A 20,231-nucleotide genomic window follows, 5' to 3' on the forward strand; every position below is an offset into this window, starting at 1 on the left:
CATATATGCATACACACTGATGAACTATTGTTAAAGAATAATGCCAATCATTTACATATCAGTTCAGGGAAGAGGTTCTTTAACATCTCCCTGAAAAACATTAACAAATGTCAAAATATATGCCCTACCTCTACAAGAATCTTAAAAGAAGATACAGACATCCAACACTTGTATTTGTAATCACTCTTTTGTCATCATTCACATTCACAGAAACTTTAAATTCATTTTTTTCTTGCCAACATATAGTGATGATGGAACAAATTGCAGTTGGTGCAAAGGAAAAAGGGATAGGAAATTTAGATGCCAGATGAAACCAATTTGAAACAAAAGCATGACAGCAACTATAACTGGTAAATAATTGGCCTGTCCTCATCCCCTTTGGATTAGTATAATCTATTATCAATAGACACTGAACCCAAAAAAACTTAATACAATACTAGAGTACAATGAGTTTGACGAGGTCTAATTTGAATTTAGTGAATTATTTAACAATTTACTTTCTCCTAAACATAAGATAAGAGCATGTACCACAGTTTTCTAAAAGATAAACTGAAGTGCTTATCCCAATTATCAATCCAAGCTACCCAATAGCTACATCTAATAAAGCTGATCGCCAAGTGGAGTACAACACTTCCTAATTTTTGTCATGTGATGTGGTTATCCCCAAGACAGTTAGTGATACGAGTACAGAGAACACAGAGTTTGGGAAGGAAGACGCTGAGGAAGAAGATGATCTGAGTAAGATGGGAGAAGAGGATAGAGGGGTGCAAAGAGAAGGAAAGCCCAAAAGGAAGGTTCTCAAGCCCAATTATCTAAAGGATTATGTTTAGGAGAGAATACTTCATCATACTTAGCCTTATGCCTAACAAATAGGAAAATTACGAATATATACTCATTCAAAGGATAATGACAAGCAATTCTGTTATATGCATATTCTAGAATTATTCCCGAAAAGACAGCTCAGCATAATTCTGTTACTAGACCATCTATATAATATCATGTAAATAAAGCATAAGGCAATGAGAAGATATTTTTCCTTAATTACCTTCTTCTTCTTCATCTCTTCTGTGGAGGGTCTGGACCTCGAAATCCAGAAGCTATCAGTTAGTTAACTAGTTGTATCAAATATATCCCTTGATTATAATAATTACGTACAATAAGAAATTTGAATCAAATATGTCCTAAGTTATAAGCTGTAATATAGAAAAAATCAATGGCTAGTCTAACGGTTTCAAACAACGACATATATCATTTGCATCAAACACGAAACTTCTTCATTAACATTATAAAATAGGTTCCAAAATTATCTTGGTACACAACTTTGGAACCATTTCAATCCGGATCAACCTTAGCAGAGACCAGGTTAATTGTCCCAAGAGTAGCATCCATTGTTTTTCAAAAGTTTTTAAGATAATATTAAGAATAATCATAGAAGAAATTAATAATAGTACTGGCACATGTAGCAATTAGGTAGACTAAAAAATAGTACATTCCTTGTTTTCCACAATAAAGTAATGTTTTTGTATTCCAACATGCCGAAGACTACCATCCATTCAGCATGTATACAGCTAAAAGGAATAGTTAATTAAACCAACTTCATTCCAATTTTAGGATTTCTTTGATTCTCCGTCTAAACTAAACTTGGCAGCGCAAATTAAAAATCAATTCACCACACAGCACATTATTGGTAGAAAAGGTTGTTGAGACTAAAAGAAAATGAAAAGCAAAAATTAGCGCAATCATTTTCTATGTTAGATATCAGAGCCAAACTACTGATTAGTGTGTCAAAGACAAGATCTGAGTACAACATTCAAACTCTCAAAGCAAAGTGTAACATTAACAATGCATCATAAAAAAAACAAGTAGAACATAACAGGGTAGTTTCTTAGGTGCTTTAGTACTAGTCTTCTTGTATAAATCAGAATTGAAGTTTCATCTTTATGACTTACATTTTATTAAGTGGATTACCATGATGAAATTCCAATTCTGATTGGAGAACACTACTACAAAACATTTAAGTAACTGTGGTTCAGTTTGTCCAAAACAAATAAATGAACTCGAATAAATCAAACAACAATAAAAATAAAAATAAAAAGAATGAAGCAAAGATACACAAAGTAGTAAACTAGTAACTATCTATCAAGAAACCAACCAGAAGTTGAGGAAGGTCCATAAAGAGAGCTAGATGGAAAGTCCTCAAAGCTTCAGCATGCATTAAACACATTATTTCCCTCATTCAAACTCAAGTAGCCTCGTTTCTTTGAGTTCTTGCCCGAAGCCATTGCCTGAGCCTCGAAGAGAAGATCCCCCATCAAGCCACTACTACTACTTTGAAAAGAAGGATCATTGAACTCAATGTCAAGTTTAATGTCTTGCTCTTGGGATGGTTTATAGTACTGGCTTAAAGGGAGCTCCAACTTGGGTTGGAAAGCCAAAGAGGAGGAGGAAGAAGAAACGCCTCGATCGGAGTCTAACACAGAGGGCTGAAAAAACTGAGAGAAGCCTGAAGAAACAGGGAACCTGAATCCATCAAGGTGAGGGAATTGGGTGGTGAGAGGAGGGTCAGAGAGGTTGTTGTTGTTGTTGTAGCTTGGAGAGGCGCAATAGCGCTTGAAGCGAAGAGGGGTGCTTAGCATTGGTGCTGGTCTTTGGAAGGTGAAGGAGAGAGGGGAAGGTGAATAGGATGAGGAGAGTGGAAGAGGTGAATGGTCTAAGAAATTGTGAGGTGATGAAGAGGTGAAGGGTTGTCTATGTTGGAGAGGGGAACTAAGAGGGGAATGATGAGATGCAGTTGGAGACAGAGGGTGTTGTTGGTATTGGTATTGTTGTTGTTGTTGATGATGTTGTTGTTGGTTTTGATTGAACAACTCAAAACTTGTGGCAATGTCGGGGTTTGATCCTGTTGGGGTGAGGCATGGGAAAGGTGTGGTTGGAGGGGTTGGTGTTGTGGAACGATTGTGTTGATCATGCTCATCTGAATAGAGAGGGAGACCCTGCCTTTGGCGGCGTTTGATCCCTGTGTTCCAATAGTTCTTGATTTCATTGTTTGTTCTCCCAGGCAACTATGTCACAAACAACAACAACAAAACAAACCACAGTTCAAAATCTAAATTCAAATATGATTTCGCATGCTAACTTTTAACTTGATGTGTTTCAAATTTTCAACTTATATGCATATCTTTTTTCTCAACAGATGTTAAACCAAATGAAAGAGACAGAAACATAATTTGACCATAACATGTCAGGTAAATGAAAGAGTATATTTAATCAAGTTACATTAAGGATCACTTTAATATGACAGGTCTAATATTTAAACATGTTATTACCAGCCATCACTTTAATATGACATGTCTAACATTAAACATGTTACACCAGCCATCACTTTAACAAGACATATCTAAATAGATGTCACATTATTAGTAAATGGCAATTAAATTACCAGAATCAAAATTAACAAAGTTTTTTTTTTTCTTCTGAAAGACTAATATTAAATTTCACCAGGTTCCCATGCACTAACAAACATGTTAAACCTTTAACATAACATGTCAATAAATAATTCATAATTTTATTGTATCTCGAGTTTTTGATTAATTTAGATATATTTGTAGATACTATATATTCATTAAAAAAATTGCTTTCTGGAAATGCATACCAAAGCAGCCATTCTGGCCCATTTGTTCCCAAACTGTGCATGAAGATCAACAATGAGCTTCTCTTCCTCAGGTGAGAATGCACCCTTCTTCAAATTGGGCCTCAAATGGTTAGCCCATCTAAGCCTACAACTCTTGCCACATCTATTCAACCCTGTGTTCCTCTGAACTGCATTCCAATTCCCTTCACCATTTTGCCACATAATCCATGAGGATAACATCCTCTGCAGTTGTCCAAGGACCCTTCTTCAGAGCCACATCCTCCACATTACCACCACCCTGATCACCACCGCTACCGACACCGCCACTGCCACCACCACCACTTTCATCGCCACCAAACATTGCCAGGAATCCATTTTCACCATTGCTTGCATCATCACTAATGTTTGCCATACCCTCCATCAAACTCCAACTCTCCTTCCAAAATCTTAATGGTGGCAATTAGAGAAATTACTTGATCAACTTCTCCCCTCTTGCTAAAATTTTCTCCCCATAGGCCAATTGCTTAATTTTTTTGTCCACGTACGTGGTAGATAATAATACTCTATGCATATACACGTTAAGATGGGGTGTGTGTATCAAACTCCTTGATGCACAGGTTAATTATTCCTGAGTTCCAAATAAACTATACCATAAAAAAAATTGTTACCGTGTAGTAACTAGGAAGTAATTTATGACGGTGGTGGTGGTGGCTGCGACGGGGGGTGGTCGAACTATGGCAGCGAAGAGTGGTGGAGTGGTTGCTAAATTTGCGGTTCCGAATAACTCCAAGAGCCAATGGTTCCTCCTAAGTCCTACCTGTTATGTAAGCTCATAACAACTCAGATATTTGCTGCTACAAAAGGACATTGTGGAAATTGAACAGAAGGGACAAGCATTTTGGGCAACACGGGTTGGTGCTCAAAATAGCAAATCCATCACACAACACTTGGGTGATGAAGAACTTTAATTTGCATTTGCATGTGAAACATGTGGCATGCGTTGTGACTACTTTTGAGTTTACTACACAGAATAGTACTGGGTTGGTTTTAAGGTGGCATGAGCTGAGTTGGAATGCTTTAATTATAGAAAGATTTTGGCACACCTCATGCCTAAAATACTTTGTGGTTCTTGTAATACTTTTTATGGTTCATCTGTCATGTTATTTCTAAAAAAATTATACATAAATTTTAATCCAATGCTAAGAAATAGAAAGAAATTTTAAAAAAATCTACATATTTATATATATTCTTATTAGAACTTAATTATTATTCAAATAAAATAACTAATTCATTTTTTAGTTTATATATATATAAATAATAAATATGAATAATTAAAGAAAATTTTAAATATCAATTAAAAAAATTGATTGAGATCCATTTTAGAAAAAATAAAAAAGATTGAAGCTTGATAGGAACAAGAAAAAAAAAATAGGAACAAAAATATTGTGAGCAAAACTCCATTAACAAGACTCAAATTTATAGGAAAGAGTATGTAACGAATTAAAAAAAAAAATAGTCTTAGAACGGTAATATCCTCATTGACAACAGTAATATCCACAATTTTAAAAAAAAATTGTGATAAAAGGGTTCATATCCTTTTGCACTACTGTTTTCTTTTATTCCTTCAAAAAGCTTTTTTTTTTCGGAACCTGGACATACCGGCATCGACCTCTCTCTAGTCTCTTTTTTCTCCGAAACCTTCCCCTCCCACTCCTTCTCAAACTTTTAATGCCACCCCACCCCACCATCTCTTCACTTTCCTTAAACTTCTCATCGAGCCAGAGCTCACTCCGTCCTCCAACATCGTCGTGTTCCCTCATCGCACCACCACCCAACCTAGACCCCAACTTCAGTCACGTGCAACGCCACCCACTGCCTTGCCACCCAACCCATGATACCGGCATGCGCAATCCACGATGTTCGAAGTTGGTCGAAACGACATCGTTGGAGTCATGGTTACTATTCATACTTTGTTCACGGTCATGGTAGGTACTCTTTAATTTGATTTGTATTTTATTCTGAGATGAGATTGCATTGAGTGATTTGATCTGTTTGGAAAAAATGTAATTTTTTTGTGAAATTTCATCTCTGCGTTTGCTTCATCTATTTAATCTGGTTTATTGGAACTATTCACCTTCTTCCTTTGCTTCATCACTTTGTTGTTCTTGTGGTTGGAGAGTACAAATTCTATGAAAATAATGGTTTTTTTGTGTACGTTGAAGAAATCAATTCTACCACGTCTCTTTGCTCCAACGTCGAAGAACTCGAAAGAAATCGTTCCTTAGACTAAGAAACCAAAGAAGCATGCTTTAACTAGATATAAAGCTCACAAAATAGATCTGTGGGTTCAGAGTGTGAAAAACGAACTGAGTTGAATTAGTCCATATTCTATATAAACCTTATTTTTAGAAGTCCAGTGAGGGTTGATGGTTGATGGCCTATTGGACTGTTTCAAATTGGGTCATTTATTTTACTTTTTTTAGACTAAATTTATATTTTTTTTAAAAAAATATTGGGTCAAAATTATATGTCCGTTTGAATTTAGACCCATGATTTTTTACTCCAGCATGATGGGTTGGCCTAAATAAGTATGATTTTATTCGAATCAATATTTTATCAGCTCAATTCGACACAAGTTGATAGACACGATTCATTCTTTCTGCTCTAGCTAAATACAATACCCGTGAGTTTTACGAATTCTCATTTGAATTTATTAAAAAATGTAATTTAAATTTATAAAAAAAATATGTTAAGAAATAAAACTTGTATTAATTTGTAGTTTTTTATATACGATTTCTTGTAAATAATATTCTTAAAATAATGTGTGTATTTTGTTAAGATAAATAATATCAATTGTCAATATTTATTAATGAGATTATGATTGAAAAATAAATATATATAAATGTTTTATTTTACTGAAGTAATTTAGTTAGCATTTTGTTGTAGACTAAATTTTCAATGTACTTTGCGTTTCATTTTGCTCAAATAAAAAACACAACTCTTTTTGATTGTGTATATCTTGATAACTTAACATATAATTAATTGTGTAGGACAACATCCACATAATATTATTAGTTATTTTTGTTTAAGTTTCATTGCTCTTTTATTAATCCTCCAATTAATTACTCCAAGAATTAATTGTCAATATTAACAATATTATCATTTTTTTAAACGAGTGGTCATTGTTCTCTATGTGATATCTACACAGTAACATTCCGAAGATGAATCACACTAAAAAGAGAGGAATCCAGCAACTATATAGGTATGAAATTATAAAGTTAAGAATGATTTAAAGGAATTAATTGATATAATCTATATCAAGAAGATACATCTATTTTTTGGTAGTTTATCACTTAAAAACTCCAAAATTGAATGTGTTTGATTTGAAATAGTAATGAGATGTGTGACTTCCAAAAAAAAAAATTTAGAAAGTGTGTAAGTGAGGATAAAATAGGTTGAAAATTCTCGTGTTGATTTGTGGGGACAATAATTAATCTTGAAAGCAACAGAAGCAGATTGTCGAGGTCTCGAAAAGGATTACTTACGGAAGATTTTGACCGGTGAAAAATTCTAACCAATGAGATAGTTGAGTAAGGTGTTACCATATGAAATATTGTGTGAGCCGTCTAGAAATTGATGATCAGGAACAAAAAGGTTGTTTTAAATTTGTATGTGTACTTTTGAGTAAATCACTCAATGGCTTAAATAAATATTAGTTTGATATTTTTTTCTTATGTTTAAATATTTTATCTTTATAATGTAAGTATTTTTCTATAGTTAGTTTGTAAAAAATCATTTGTTAAATTCATGTGTTAAAAAAGTTTATTTTTACTTATAATAATAGTATCAATAATATAACTTTCAATACATATATATTTACTTGTCGTTTCATTTAGATACCCACAGCTTATGTCTTTGAATGACATAATAATGGACTTCAAGTACAATTTCTTTATTAGCTAAGCAATTTTGGTCCTGTATATTTCATTATTAGTTAAGTAATTTTTGAAAAATATTTTTATTTTATACGTAGAAAAATGCGAAGTAGCGACTGAGACATTGATGACAAACAGCGACTGCTTTAGCAACTGATGCAATTCATCATATGTTCAAGATAGCGACCATATCTGCGACCGAAATTATAGCACAAGGTGGTTTAAATTTTGAAATTGAATTCTAAATATTATAGCGATTGATTTTGAGACAGACATTTGTTTATTTGAATCAGGGACCGAATATGTTTGGGTTGCTGACATGATTAAATGTATCAACTAGCCACCGAATAAGTTTCGCTATTTCACTCTGAACAATTTTGAATTAAATAGACATTGAAACTCATGCAATTCGGTTCTATTTAAAATTTTGAATATTGATTATATTATAAATATTTCATACATAATTAAAAACACAAATAATATTAACCTAAAATCATAAAATAATTTACAATGTGATTTTTAGAAGAAAAAAAAAAGAGTAAAGAGATGAGAGAGAAAATTATACAGAGGGAAAGAGTGGTGGTGAGGATGAGGGGTCAACAACATTGAGAGTGAGGAGATGGAAATTAAGCAAGAGGATCAAGATTGACAAGAGACAAGACTTAGCATGTGAGTGTATATGAAAAAAAAATGGAGAATGACAAATAGTAAGATATATTATTTGTTAAGGCTCAAGTTTATGATCTTCTCCTCACTTATATGGTGTTCAACCTTTTCACTTCTATTCGATGTGGAATTTTCCCTCACACTTGTATCTCAACATTATTTTATGTATATTTTTGGACAACTTTTGGATTTGAATTGATGAGAAAAATATTTCAAAAATGGAGAAAAAGTTGGAGGATGTGTTTTGGTTTTGTATGATAATGTGCAGTAAGGGATTCGGAGGAAGGTTGAAGCACAATTGGACAAGGTATTGATATAGGAACATACAAATTAAGGGCCAACATGTCAAGAATTATAGAAATAAAATAAGAAGCAATGTAACAGAAGAAAATAATGCGAAACTACTTCAAACGAAAATTAATATTATGACAACATAATGAACAAGAGAACTGAAATAACAACAAAAAATAGAAAAGATGAACAGATAGAAAAAAAGGGGAAAGAAGGCGCTACACTCTTAGAAAGTGATAAGTTAAATAGGAATTCACAACAAAGGTATTGAAACCTTAGATGAGAACCAAAAAGAGGGGGCAATGGTCTACTCACACTTTAACAAGAGCAACTCTTCAATTTATTCAAGTTTGTCTATTAAATGAATAATGACATCTCTATTTTTGAGTTTATTCCAAGAGGCTAACACTAATTTTAAAGAAATGTAAGAAAAGACCCATGTAAGCTTAGCTTAAAGCTCAAATTACAACTTAAATTAAATTTATAGAATTTTTTTCTTCGGACAACTAAAAAAGTATGATAATCATATTAATTACATTTAATAATACTAATACTACTTCTACTAGTCTACTTATTATTATTATTATTATTATTATTATTATTATTATTATTATTATTATTATTATATGGCAGTTGTTTAATATTTAATTTCAAATACCTTTTCTAAAAAGAAAAAAAAACCTCTTGACAAAAAAAATGCTTTTTTGAAAAGTTATTTTTCCTTGACCCTTCTTCGTCAATGATAGGGAAGATATATTCTGAATTAACTAATATGTATATCCTTAATTAATGAAAAATATAATAAAGATGATACTTTCACTGGTAATTACCTTGGTATGCATACATTTTGTGAAAAATTAAATTTAATTGTTCAACTATATACAATGATATACAGTTACAAAAATCATAATTTTCTTGTTATTAATTTTTCCAGGTAAATAAAGCTTATAGTAATGCTTTCATTTCAAGTTTCCTTTTTTTTTTTTACTTTTCATAATAGTTTTAACCATTTGTGAAAATTTTAGTTTTATTGACAATTTACATATATAATTTAATATGATTTTTTACAGAAAAGGGTCAACATTCCATCTATTGTCTTCGAAGTGCTTAAAACAATGGACCAAAATTGTATCCATGACACTCCAAACTAAAAGGCTTGCAATTCTCTTCAACTTAGGTGATTACTGGTTAGACTTTTACAATGAGGATTTACTTGAAAATAAGAGAATAAAAAAGTGACCGTAATTCAAAATTGGTAAAAGTATTTGTAGAATGAGTTATTAATCATTAAATGATTGGTAAAGACTAGAGAGTGTTATTCCTTGCAGAAATTGAATATAACCAAAAAGGTATCTTTATAGAATAAAATGATCGACATTCTGGAATTGGAAACAATATCTATATCATAGTCGCTTTAGGAAAATGTTGCATTGTTAATTTTGTTACAATGATTTTAGTGTAGTAAATGGAAGCATCCACGAGAAAACACTAGCAAAGGAAATTTTACCAAAATTATATATAAAAAAAAAATTCTTCTCATCCAGAAGTTATACAGTGACAAATTGTTTTTCTCCTCATTCACAAATAGAAAACAAATTTCAATGTATGGTAAGACCTTATTCATTGAAAGAGGAATTCTCATAACATGGTGCAAACATGATGTATCTAAGAAGGCATTGAATCAAAAAGCCAAATGTCTTACATCACTACCATTAATTCAGAAGTTAATTTTATCACTTTGCTAAAGAAATTAAGATAGGTCCACATATTCTGTTTATTTGGAGACTTGAAGGTACAATGCTGAATTCCAAGGCCGTCCGTGACACTTAAATCCCAGAGCCTACCAATTCAAAAACACTTATATTATGAGTAATCTTGAAAAGGAACATGCAGAATAAACAAAAAAAAAATAAAATGCGTATACTCCAAATTAAAGAGAGGGTATGAGAAGCCAAAACATACAAAATACTTTAGGAATCAAATAAATTAAACTTATATGTTAAAAGCTAATATGATTTTGAATGAAAATTTCTTGAAGAGTTCTTTAGGTGAAGAAATCGTTTCTTGTTGTTTCTTCTTTTTTAGGGAATAAATTTATATAACAGAATAAATTTTTTAAAAATAAAATTTATATTTTTTACAAGAAATTGTTTCTTAAAAATAAAATATGGTATTTATATGATACATGGATGACAACACCAAACAATATCATAATTTAGTGAAATAAAAAAATTATAAAAATAAATTTCTTACATTGAAGTAAAATTTTATATAAATTTTTGACAATAACAAAATCCTGAAGATCACAAAAAATATTGTGAGAAAAAAAAAACTTAAAAAATCCACTTAATAAAATTTCATTTAAAGATAGGGTAAAGAGTTGACAATTGCAATAACATTTATATTCAGCATAAGAATAACAAAACACTCACTTTGAAAGACGGACTTTTTTCATTCCCAGTATCTTTCTATTATCCATTGACGACGTTGTCCTCTGTTGAGATTAAAGTTTTCTTTAAATTCATCTGACATACCAAAACAATGGAAAACCTTAAGCTTTGGTAACTTGTCAATACCACGAGGCACCTCTGTCAGTTCGCGAATCCTGAATAACTTGAGCTTTTCGAGAGAAGGCAATGCTCCATCTTCAATTACGATGGATTTCAATGGAAACAAATCTGCCAGTAGTATTTGCTTTAGGTTTGGAAACCCCCTGTTTGGAAACTGCAAAACTTCACTAATGTATGCATGAAGGAGTATACTAAGGTGCGTCAAATTTGGTAGATCTTTAAGTAGTGGCAATGGATCATGTGTCAACTCGGTGAATGACAAGGACAACGTAACAAGATTTTGGAGCTTGGCAACCCAGTTTGGGAACTTCTTTAACCGCCCCATAAGACGAACCTTCTGAAGTACAGGTGCAAATACATCAAAATGCAAATCCATCATCCCATAGGTACTACCATCTCTTGCAGTAATATATAACTTCTCCAGGTGTTGCATCTTGTTTATCAAGGAGCACAGAAAACTTTTGAATCTTGGCTCAACTTGTGTCAAGCCCAACACCCTTAATTGTGTAAGTTTTTCCAACCCTTTTACTACTTCTTCTGTATTATGGCTGATGTTCACTCTACGTAGTGTTTGTAGGGATGTTAGATCTCCAATGCCACCATCCATTTCAAACCCTTCAAAATCTCTCAGAAGGTGTCTTAACTTTTTAAGCTTGTAGATCTCCCTTGGCATCACACGCACATAAGTTTCTCTTAGATCCAATGTTTCAAGGTTGTGCAGCTCACCAATTAATTTTGGAAGATGGACTATGCTTGACCTTCTGAAGCTTAAGTACCTCAAAAATGATAAGTCCCCCAAACTTTCGATGCGCGGAAAATCGTCCATTGGAGCACCTGCAAATTGAAGCACCCTTAATAGCCTGTACTTTGTAGGCATACTCTTTACCAAGGATTCTGACAATTCTTCATCACTGAAAACATGAAGTGATCGAATGTTCGAGCTTTCAACACTTCCCGTCAAATTGTTGGAACCAGATGCTATTGTTAGGCGACGAATCATCCCACTTCTGGACAAGTTCCCACGCTCACTAGCAGAATGGCAAAAGCTTAAATCTTGATTCTTCTCGCGGATCATTTCACGTACTACGTCATGAACACGACACCTTTTAATTTTGCCAGACCATGTAAATGAAGATACTTGAACCAAACTTCTTTGGATCAACTCATTCAAATATTTTTCTGCCACTTCTTCTAAAGTTTGTGCCGCTTCATCAGATTTGACAAACCCCTCAGCTACCCATTGTAGAATCAATCTCCCGCACTCAACTTCATAATCTTCCGGATATATTCCGAAATACAAGAAGCATGGTTTGAGATGGTAAGGCAAATCATAATAACTTAAACCCAAAATCTTTGTCACGGGAGTTAATTTGGGATGCTTTCCTAATTCTGAACTTAGATTCTCACTAAATCTTTGCCATTCGCGTGCATCTCTACTTTTGCGAGATAAAAGGCCACCAGTGGCCACAATAGCTAGTGGTAAACCTTCACACTTTTTAACAATTTCAGTTGATATGCCCTTAAGATTGTGTGGACAATGCCCATCTAATTCAGATCTAAATGCTGTTTTACAAAACAATTCGAAAGATTTGTCATCAGTTAAAGGTTGCAACTCATGCACTTGAACAAGAGAAGATGTCCTACAAGACTCTGCAACCTCACGGTGCCTGGTTGTGATTATTATCCTACTTCCATTTTCAACATCAACTAAAGCAAATTTCATTTCCTCCCAAAAATTTTCATTCCACACGTCATCAAACACGACAACATACCTATTGCAGCTCAAGTGATTTCTCACCTCATGTATCAACGATGCTTTATCCATTGTAGAATAAACACTCTGCGAAGAATCCTTTCCTTTTTCTGCTTCCAGAAACTTGAGCAGCAATCCTTCTATGGTATATGACTGAGACACTGTGATCCAGACATGGCGAGTGAAGTGTGTCTGGACTTTGTCAAAAACTTTCTTGGCAAGAGTAGTTTTTCCACTTCCTCCCATTCCTACCACAGAGACAACAGTGAGCTTTTCCCGCCCCTCTTTCAACCATCTTTCCAATGTGTCTCTAGGGCTGTCAAAGCCCACAACCTCAGCCTCCTTAAGAAACAGAGGAGCCATTCGAAGGTTGTCGAAGGTGATGTTTTGGTTTCCTCCAGAAGATTGAATTTGGGAGCAATCCTCACTTTTGTTCCCCTCCTTGATCCCATGAAATTCTGATTTCACGTCCTGGTTCATGTATGCAAATTGAAGACGAGAGGCCGTAGTTTTGACGAAATCAACAGCCTTACAAGGTAAAGATGCACATCCAGGATCATCAGCAAGCTGCCTTTCCTCATGGATAATGTATTCATCAACGATATCTTCCATGCAAAAAGATGTTTCCACCAGCTGCTTCACCTTTGCTTTGAGACCATCACGTGAGTTGCCTTCTTCAGCTGCTGCCATCTTGTCCGCATCATGAATCATGGCTTGAATCCCATCAAGTTTGTCGTTCATGTCTGCAGCATCTTTTGGAACCTCCATGACTGAATTCACTGCTTTCTTTATGGGTGGAAGCAAATAATCAACAGCCAAGGACACTGCAATTTCTTGCAATTTCTGCATCTTAGTATAGATCTAGTTTCTGCTATTGTTATGTGTTGAGAGTGAGATGAGAAGAAAGTAAAGTGTGTCTTTCAAGAGGAAGACTTTCACTTTCCTTAGGTCATTCATTAGTGTTCAATTATTGAGCAAGTTGCACGGGCATAGTCAATGAGATTGTCTTATTGCAGATCTGTTAATGTAATTAAACAAATAAAAGAATTAGTGAGGAGCAAGTTGCAGGAGCGTACCCAATGAGATTTTCATTGTAATTTACCAATAGAAAAAAAAAATGTCACTTTTGGAAATACATGTAATTCTGAGCATCTTTAAAAAAAAACTTTTCTAAGATGTTTCTTTGCCGATGGATGTAAATATTTTGCTTACTTTTGTAGAATTTTACAATGGACAAAACTTAGGAAGAAAGGAACTAAAATATTCAGAAAGGAACTAAAATCATTTTGACTTTTTTTTCATTTTCTACTTTACGAGTTCTTAAATAATTTAAAAAAAGATTATCCTAAAGGTTCGTTTGTCCCCAAAACTTGTATATAATTTCACATTTTTGGTATTGCACTTTAATCAGAATTAGAGTTTTAGTTTGATAATCTATGTTAACTTTTAATATTAAAAGTTTTATTGCAAACTTTTATTATGTTCATTATTGAAATAAATTATAATTTTGATTGGAAGAGAATACCACAAGTACCTATATACTGCATCAACTTGTCCTTTTGCATATAGTATGAAATTATTACGTTTGGGTAGTCCTAAGCCAAACTAATATCTATGTGACACCAGAATTTTATTAATTCTTTTCATAAATTGAAAATCTTTGACTGATTTGTATATATTGGCCAGAATCATAAACATGTGAGTATGTGACATCAGAACATACAATAATTTTATTATTTTTCTTGACAAAATTAAACATTTATCTTTAAAAATATCTTCAATAATTGTATCTCGTCATGTTAAATATATATATATATAACCAATATCAAACCCACAAGAAATATTACACACTATACCATACAGGTGACACATGAAACAATTTTGTACTAACAAATGGTCGGAGTGATAGTGCTGCTTATTATGAAGTGCATCTCAAAATTTTACCACTTAAATGCTCATGATCAAATTCCAACTTCTATGCCTTCCTTCAACAAATGCTCTTTTACCGACTGAATAGGCACTTGCAATTAATAGAAAACTCGATTTCACTGCCTGAATAACATCAATCAAAATCAGCTTAAGTACATTCTAAATATGCTATTGATTACTCCAGAAATATCCGTTTGGTTTGGGGAAGCGTTTTGTTTTCATTTTTTGAAATGTCACCTTGCTTTCACTTTGCTCATTAAAAAAAAAAATTGTATAGAAAATAGTGAAAACAGGAAATAATAAGTTATTTTTACTGTTTACCGTACAAACTTTTAAAATCAACAAAACAAAATGAAAATAAAATAGCATTTTTATAATTCAAAGTGAAAGCAAAAACTGAAAATAAAAAACATTTTCTCAAACCAAATGATCCCATATTCGTTTGTGGTATTTTTTAAAGACAAAGGGTTTTCTAAAACCGAAAATTTCCTAAAAAATTTAAGATAATTAGACAAGTTATTAAAAAAGTAAAGTTTTGGTACTTTCAAGAAAAGAAACAGTATCTTCTCAAAGAAGCTCTAAAAAATCCAAATCATAGAAATTTTTGCTTCAGAACTATCCAAACACACACATGATAATAATAAATGAAAATGAATCAATAGAATAATTGATCCGTAACATAACATAGTTAACAAATCAAAATCATTCCCATCAGCATTAAGAAATTACCAAAACAGAAGCAATACCGCTTTCCCTGTGAAAAATGCCGGCAGCAAGTGCTACTGTTTCATTTGTTTTATAGAACACCTCAGAGAAGTGTTGAGGAGCACCAGCACCGCTACTTGCAATAACTGGGATACTTACAGCATCTGATATCAACTTAATTAAATCTTCATCAAATCCTTTTCCTTGACCTGAAACATTGACAAAAGTAAAATGTAATTAGAATAAAACAAACATTTTATTAAATATATAATCAAATTACCCCAAAAAGTTTTATATTTTTTGATTGGGTAAGTCTTCAAGATGTATTTTGTTTATTTCTGGAAGTTCAATTGCAGTTGGTGACTTCTTTGACATCTTCAAGTAGAGTGGATGTTACCTGTGCCATCCAAGGTAATTCGTCAACATATATAAGACAATTCTTCTTGGGATTAAATGTTCTAAACAAAGTTTAAGGATTAAGGAAAGAGAAAAAATCAAGAGAAAAATAAAATAAAAAATTAAAGAATTATAAGTGTATTCAGGACATTAACTAGAAAATAAAATGTACTTTTTTTTATTAAAAGATATTGGCATCAGGGTTTTGTTCTTAAAAGTCGCCAACAAATTGGACGAGACTCTTCCATCTCTTAATTTTAATTCATTTCTCCAAAGCTTATTATTAAATTTGTTTTCCATATACATCCCTCTCCCATGGCCAGAAATAAGGAACCGGAAAACACCGAAAAACCTGAAGAATATGCCTCATTATTCTTCATGGAAAAACCAAATTTCCTATCAGAAGAAAAATAATGAGCTTCATCCATATGAATGACCTGATTCTTCTCCCTAGTTTCAATTTCATAAATGAAATATGACGATTCTGAGACTGCTTGCACATATAAAGCTATGTTTGCAAACTCATTCCTCTACCTCTAAAAATACGTTCAATTAATGCAAAAATTACAAAAGAATTGCTTCCTAGAATTTAGGTTGAACATACACAAGCATCACCCAAATATACTGCATGTTTGGATGCGGATTCATACTTTCATAGTACTAGACGTGGAAGTATTGATTACACCAGCTTCTGTCTGGGTCGAGGTAATTCACAAGGGATCAAGAGTAGGAGGAGGAAGGATATATAGGGCTTATGTGGTATATCAAAGATTAATCTAAGGGTTAAAAAAATTATACATATTATACACAAATTTACATACTTCACCATCATCGTGATTCAGTAGATAGTAGATAAATTAGGTATAGTTTCTTAATATTTATTTCTCTCATTTATTAATTTGACATCTTGTAGATTATTTCTACCTCTCTTTTTATATGAGCATAATCAAAAAAATAATATTGTTTTGCTACAATCAAGAAAACAATAATTAATATTATCTTAAAATTTAAAATAACAAATAAATCGAAATAAATACGTATATAAATACATGGTGGTTGTAATTTGTCTCTATAAATTAATAAGTTGTCTTTTTTTAAATAATATATTGGTGTTTGCATTCAAGGAATGTTATTCTATTTGAAATTCGTATATAGCCACGCAAAAACATTGGAACATCATTCTTCAGTTATAGGAGTATGCTATGAACAAATTATGTGTCTTTTCAGATCGCATAGATTAATAATTATACTCAATATAATTTAAAATCATATAAAGCTTAATATGTTATGAAAATTAAAATTAGTGAAGGAAGCATTTAAATATAGTTTTTTTTAAGAATTGTTGATAAAATTTAATGACTTCATTAGAATTAGAGAATAAAATTCTGTCCCTAAATTAATTTAATTACCCATTCATGAATGTAAGGGGGCAAATTCTCATTATAAGTTGTTCGTCTAAGTATTATTATATTTAATTTTTTTGAATAAGATTTTAGATTCAAATTTTGTCAATAAAAAAATAGATTAAAATAAAAAAAATTATAATGATCAATCCGATTTTTAACTGAATAAATATCAGTAACATCAATAAATATTTTATATTAATAACATGATTAAAAAAAAAACTAAATTCTTACCGGCAAGTCATCTGCCTCTGTGATATCCACATAGTGGTATCCACATATCTTGACTTATCCCGCTCGGTGATCGAAGCCCTTCCGTGTAAGCCTTGATTGTGTCTTAGCAGATTAATCCTTTCGAATAAAAGCGAGAAAATTTCCATATATATAGATGTTGATATGTCTGGTTTTTTTACTTCAAATGAAACTCCACTCAGAGAAAGCTGAAGCAGTGGTTCTTTTATTAGCTTCTTAAGTAACACAAGGAGACAGAAAAGTGTTTGGGTTTTTTATCTCTCTCCTTATATGGAGTAAAAGTCTAAATGAAAAATTTGTATGTGTCTTTTATTTAAGTAGAAAAAGATCAGATTAGAGAACGAGATATAATAGGAAAGATTTATTTAAGAGGAAAAAAATAGTTACAAATTTGAAAGAGAGAGAAAATCATTATGATTTTTGTATACCCAAAGGACATTCTTTAGATTATAACTACATATTCGTTTCCTGTTTGATCAGACTTTTGGGCAAAAGGTTCTATACATGTGATATTTCAAATTGTCGGAATTTTGTTGGATCGGACTTTTGGGCAAAAGGTGCTACACATGTGATATTTCAAATTGTCTGGATTTTGTTAAGTGTGTCGTATTCTCTGCTCTATATTTTGAGATTTTATTTTCTTGTCTCTATTATATAAATTGAAGGTCTGTTTTGATTTTGCTTCTTTGTAGCACGTTTTAGTGCACTTGTTGAAGGTTCTTTTATATCTTCATTGATTATAATAAAGTTATTTTATTTTTTTGGTCTGGACGATATGTAATTTTTATCTTGCATTGAAAACTTTTTCATATTAAACAAATTGTGTCTGTTTTCTTTAATTTTTATTTTGTGTTCTATACATTATTGGTGTTCCTCACAGAATTTATTATTATTTTGGCCTATTTTCCCATAAAACAAAAAGAAAACTTATAGAGTCTACTTTTCAAACTTACCCACTCAGACAAAGGGTTTTTTTTCCTGCTGCATAAAAAAGAAACAAATGGTTTTTATTTTTAATAAAAGGATCTACCAAATAAAAAAATAAAAAACTTATAGAGTCTACTTTTCAAACTTATGCTTGGTTTTCAAAGTTTTGTAGAAAAAGAAAAATCACCGAAATAACCCCCTAATGACGGAAAAAATTCACTGATAGTAGTAGGTTCATTTTGTAACTAGATTTGAGAGGTCAAAACTTAACATTTTTAAATGGAATTGGTGTCTAAAAATAAATCTAAAGAATTTTAATTAGTTTCTAGATTTATAATTACCTTTTCAAAAGTCATTTTGTATAATATTGAGATATGATTGAAATAATGAAATAGCATGTTTTGTGTGAACAGAGAAAATGCTTGACAAGGCTCAATGACTCATCAAGCAAGAACATTTATCCAATCAAAACAAACATATCATTTAAACATATTAATATTTGGTGGAAAATAAAAACAAGACAAGCATCCCTTACCCTTGTAGATCTAAAGAAAGGAGTGAACTTTGTAAAGAAATATGAAGCTTTTTGACTTGAAAATCCTCTCCTTGATCCATAGACAAAGCCACCACCACACCAATGGTATTTTCATGAACCAAATATAAAGAACAAGATGAGAATGTGAGGAGAAAAGGATGTGTGCAGTAGAAAGGGTTAAGTCATGTTTCTAATCGAATTATAATTATAAGGTGGATTTGGTGATAAAAGAAAAAAGGAGAAAAGAGAAAGAAAGAAAAAAGTTCTTAGTTTAATTTTTTCTGCTTAAAAAAATTAATAATTAAGCCATATTTCTAATTCATGAAAATACATTTTGCGTGGAAGTATAATCCGAAATGAAATAGATTATGGCAGTATGATAATTTAAGATAGAAAATGTTAGAAATATGTTTAATAACTGTTAATTACCTGGCTGAGACGCAATTGAGACTGTCTATGTATGTTTTTGTCACTCTATTTTCTAGATATTCGAACTGCTGAAGAAAGATAATTTCATACCCATCAAATCAAAACATGTATCGGTGGCACTCAAAGTTTACCTCTAGTGTGCAGATTGGGGGAAGGAAATTGGGCATTATATATATCTCAATTTGAATGAATGATTCAATTTTTTTATTTATTTATTTATTGGATCTGAGACTTTCAACACACCCATCTATCTAAATTCGATCATATTTCTTTTCACGCTTAAAATTTCTCTCTAGAGCTTGACAAACATAAGGATTTATTTAGAATAAATTCTGATACCATGTCAAAAAATGGGTTTGGGTTTTAACTCATTCCTACAAAACTGACTTGTAAGGTAAGGATTACTCCCCACTAATATAGTTTATCTCGACACTAACTTCATTAGATGTGAGACTTCAACATACCTCATTCTTTCCTCATGACTACCCGTCATGTGAGATTTTCAACACACCTCTCTATTTAGGTGTGACCACTTGAAATTTTCACGTAACGGATAGCCATGAGGAAAAAATGGGACATGTTGAAGTCTCATATCTAATAAAGATAGTGTCAAAATAAATTATATAAGTGAGGAGCAATCCTTATCTTATAAGCCGGTTTTATAGGATTAGATCAAAGCCTAACCTCACTTTCTGACATGATATGACCGTCTATCATGACATAATCTCTTACTTAAAACTAATGTCAAATTAGGAGTATCACAAATTATTAATTAGTTACCTTGTTAAAGTGGAAGAGTCATGCATTTT

At 32.0% G+C, this 20,231-nt stretch overlaps 1 protein-coding gene and 1 pseudogene across 2 annotated transcripts; both read right to left on the reverse strand.

Annotated features, from left to right (window-relative positions):
* Window positions 1–1,148: 1,148 nt before the first annotated feature.
* On the reverse strand, window positions 1,149–4,540 carry LOC114423422 (annotated as a pseudogene).
* Window positions 4,541–10,127: 5,587 nt separating this feature from the next.
* Window positions 10,128–19,546, reverse strand: LOC114423421 (disease resistance protein RPM1-like). 2 transcript variants are annotated; one of them, XM_028390176.1, is made up of 8 exons: window positions 19,423–19,546; window positions 18,994–19,063; window positions 17,514–17,719; window positions 15,761–15,877; window positions 15,505–15,689; window positions 14,791–14,898; window positions 10,956–13,864; window positions 10,128–10,363 (listed from the first exon to the last, which is right to left on the reverse strand). In XM_028390176.1, the coding sequence occupies exon 7, from the start codon at window positions 13,693–13,695 to the stop codon at window positions 10,975–10,977; it is 2,721 nt and encodes a 906-aa protein (XP_028245977.1). In that variant the 5' UTR covers window positions 13,696–13,864; window positions 14,791–14,898; window positions 15,505–15,689; window positions 15,761–15,877; window positions 17,514–17,719; window positions 18,994–19,063; window positions 19,423–19,546; the 3' UTR covers window positions 10,128–10,363; window positions 10,956–10,974. The 2 variants fall into 2 exon arrangements, with proteins under 2 accessions (XP_028245977.1, XP_028245978.1); XM_028390177.1 differs by lacking the exon at window positions 14,791–14,898 and having other exon boundaries at window positions 15,522–15,689.
* Between the last annotated feature and the right edge of the window lie 685 nt (window positions 19,547–20,231).

Source organism: Glycine soja, chromosome 8 (assembly GCF_004193775.1).
Source record: "Glycine soja cultivar W05 chromosome 8, ASM419377v2, whole genome shotgun sequence".
NCBI classification, from domain to species: Eukaryota; Viridiplantae; Streptophyta; class Magnoliopsida; order Fabales; family Fabaceae; genus Glycine; species Glycine soja.

What these genes read in the sequence shown, in the direction of transcription:
- LOC114423421 (XM_028390177.1), bottom strand. Translation starts at nt 13,695, where the DNA reads ATGCAGAAATTGCAAGAAATTGCAGTGTCCTTGGCTGTTGATTATTTG.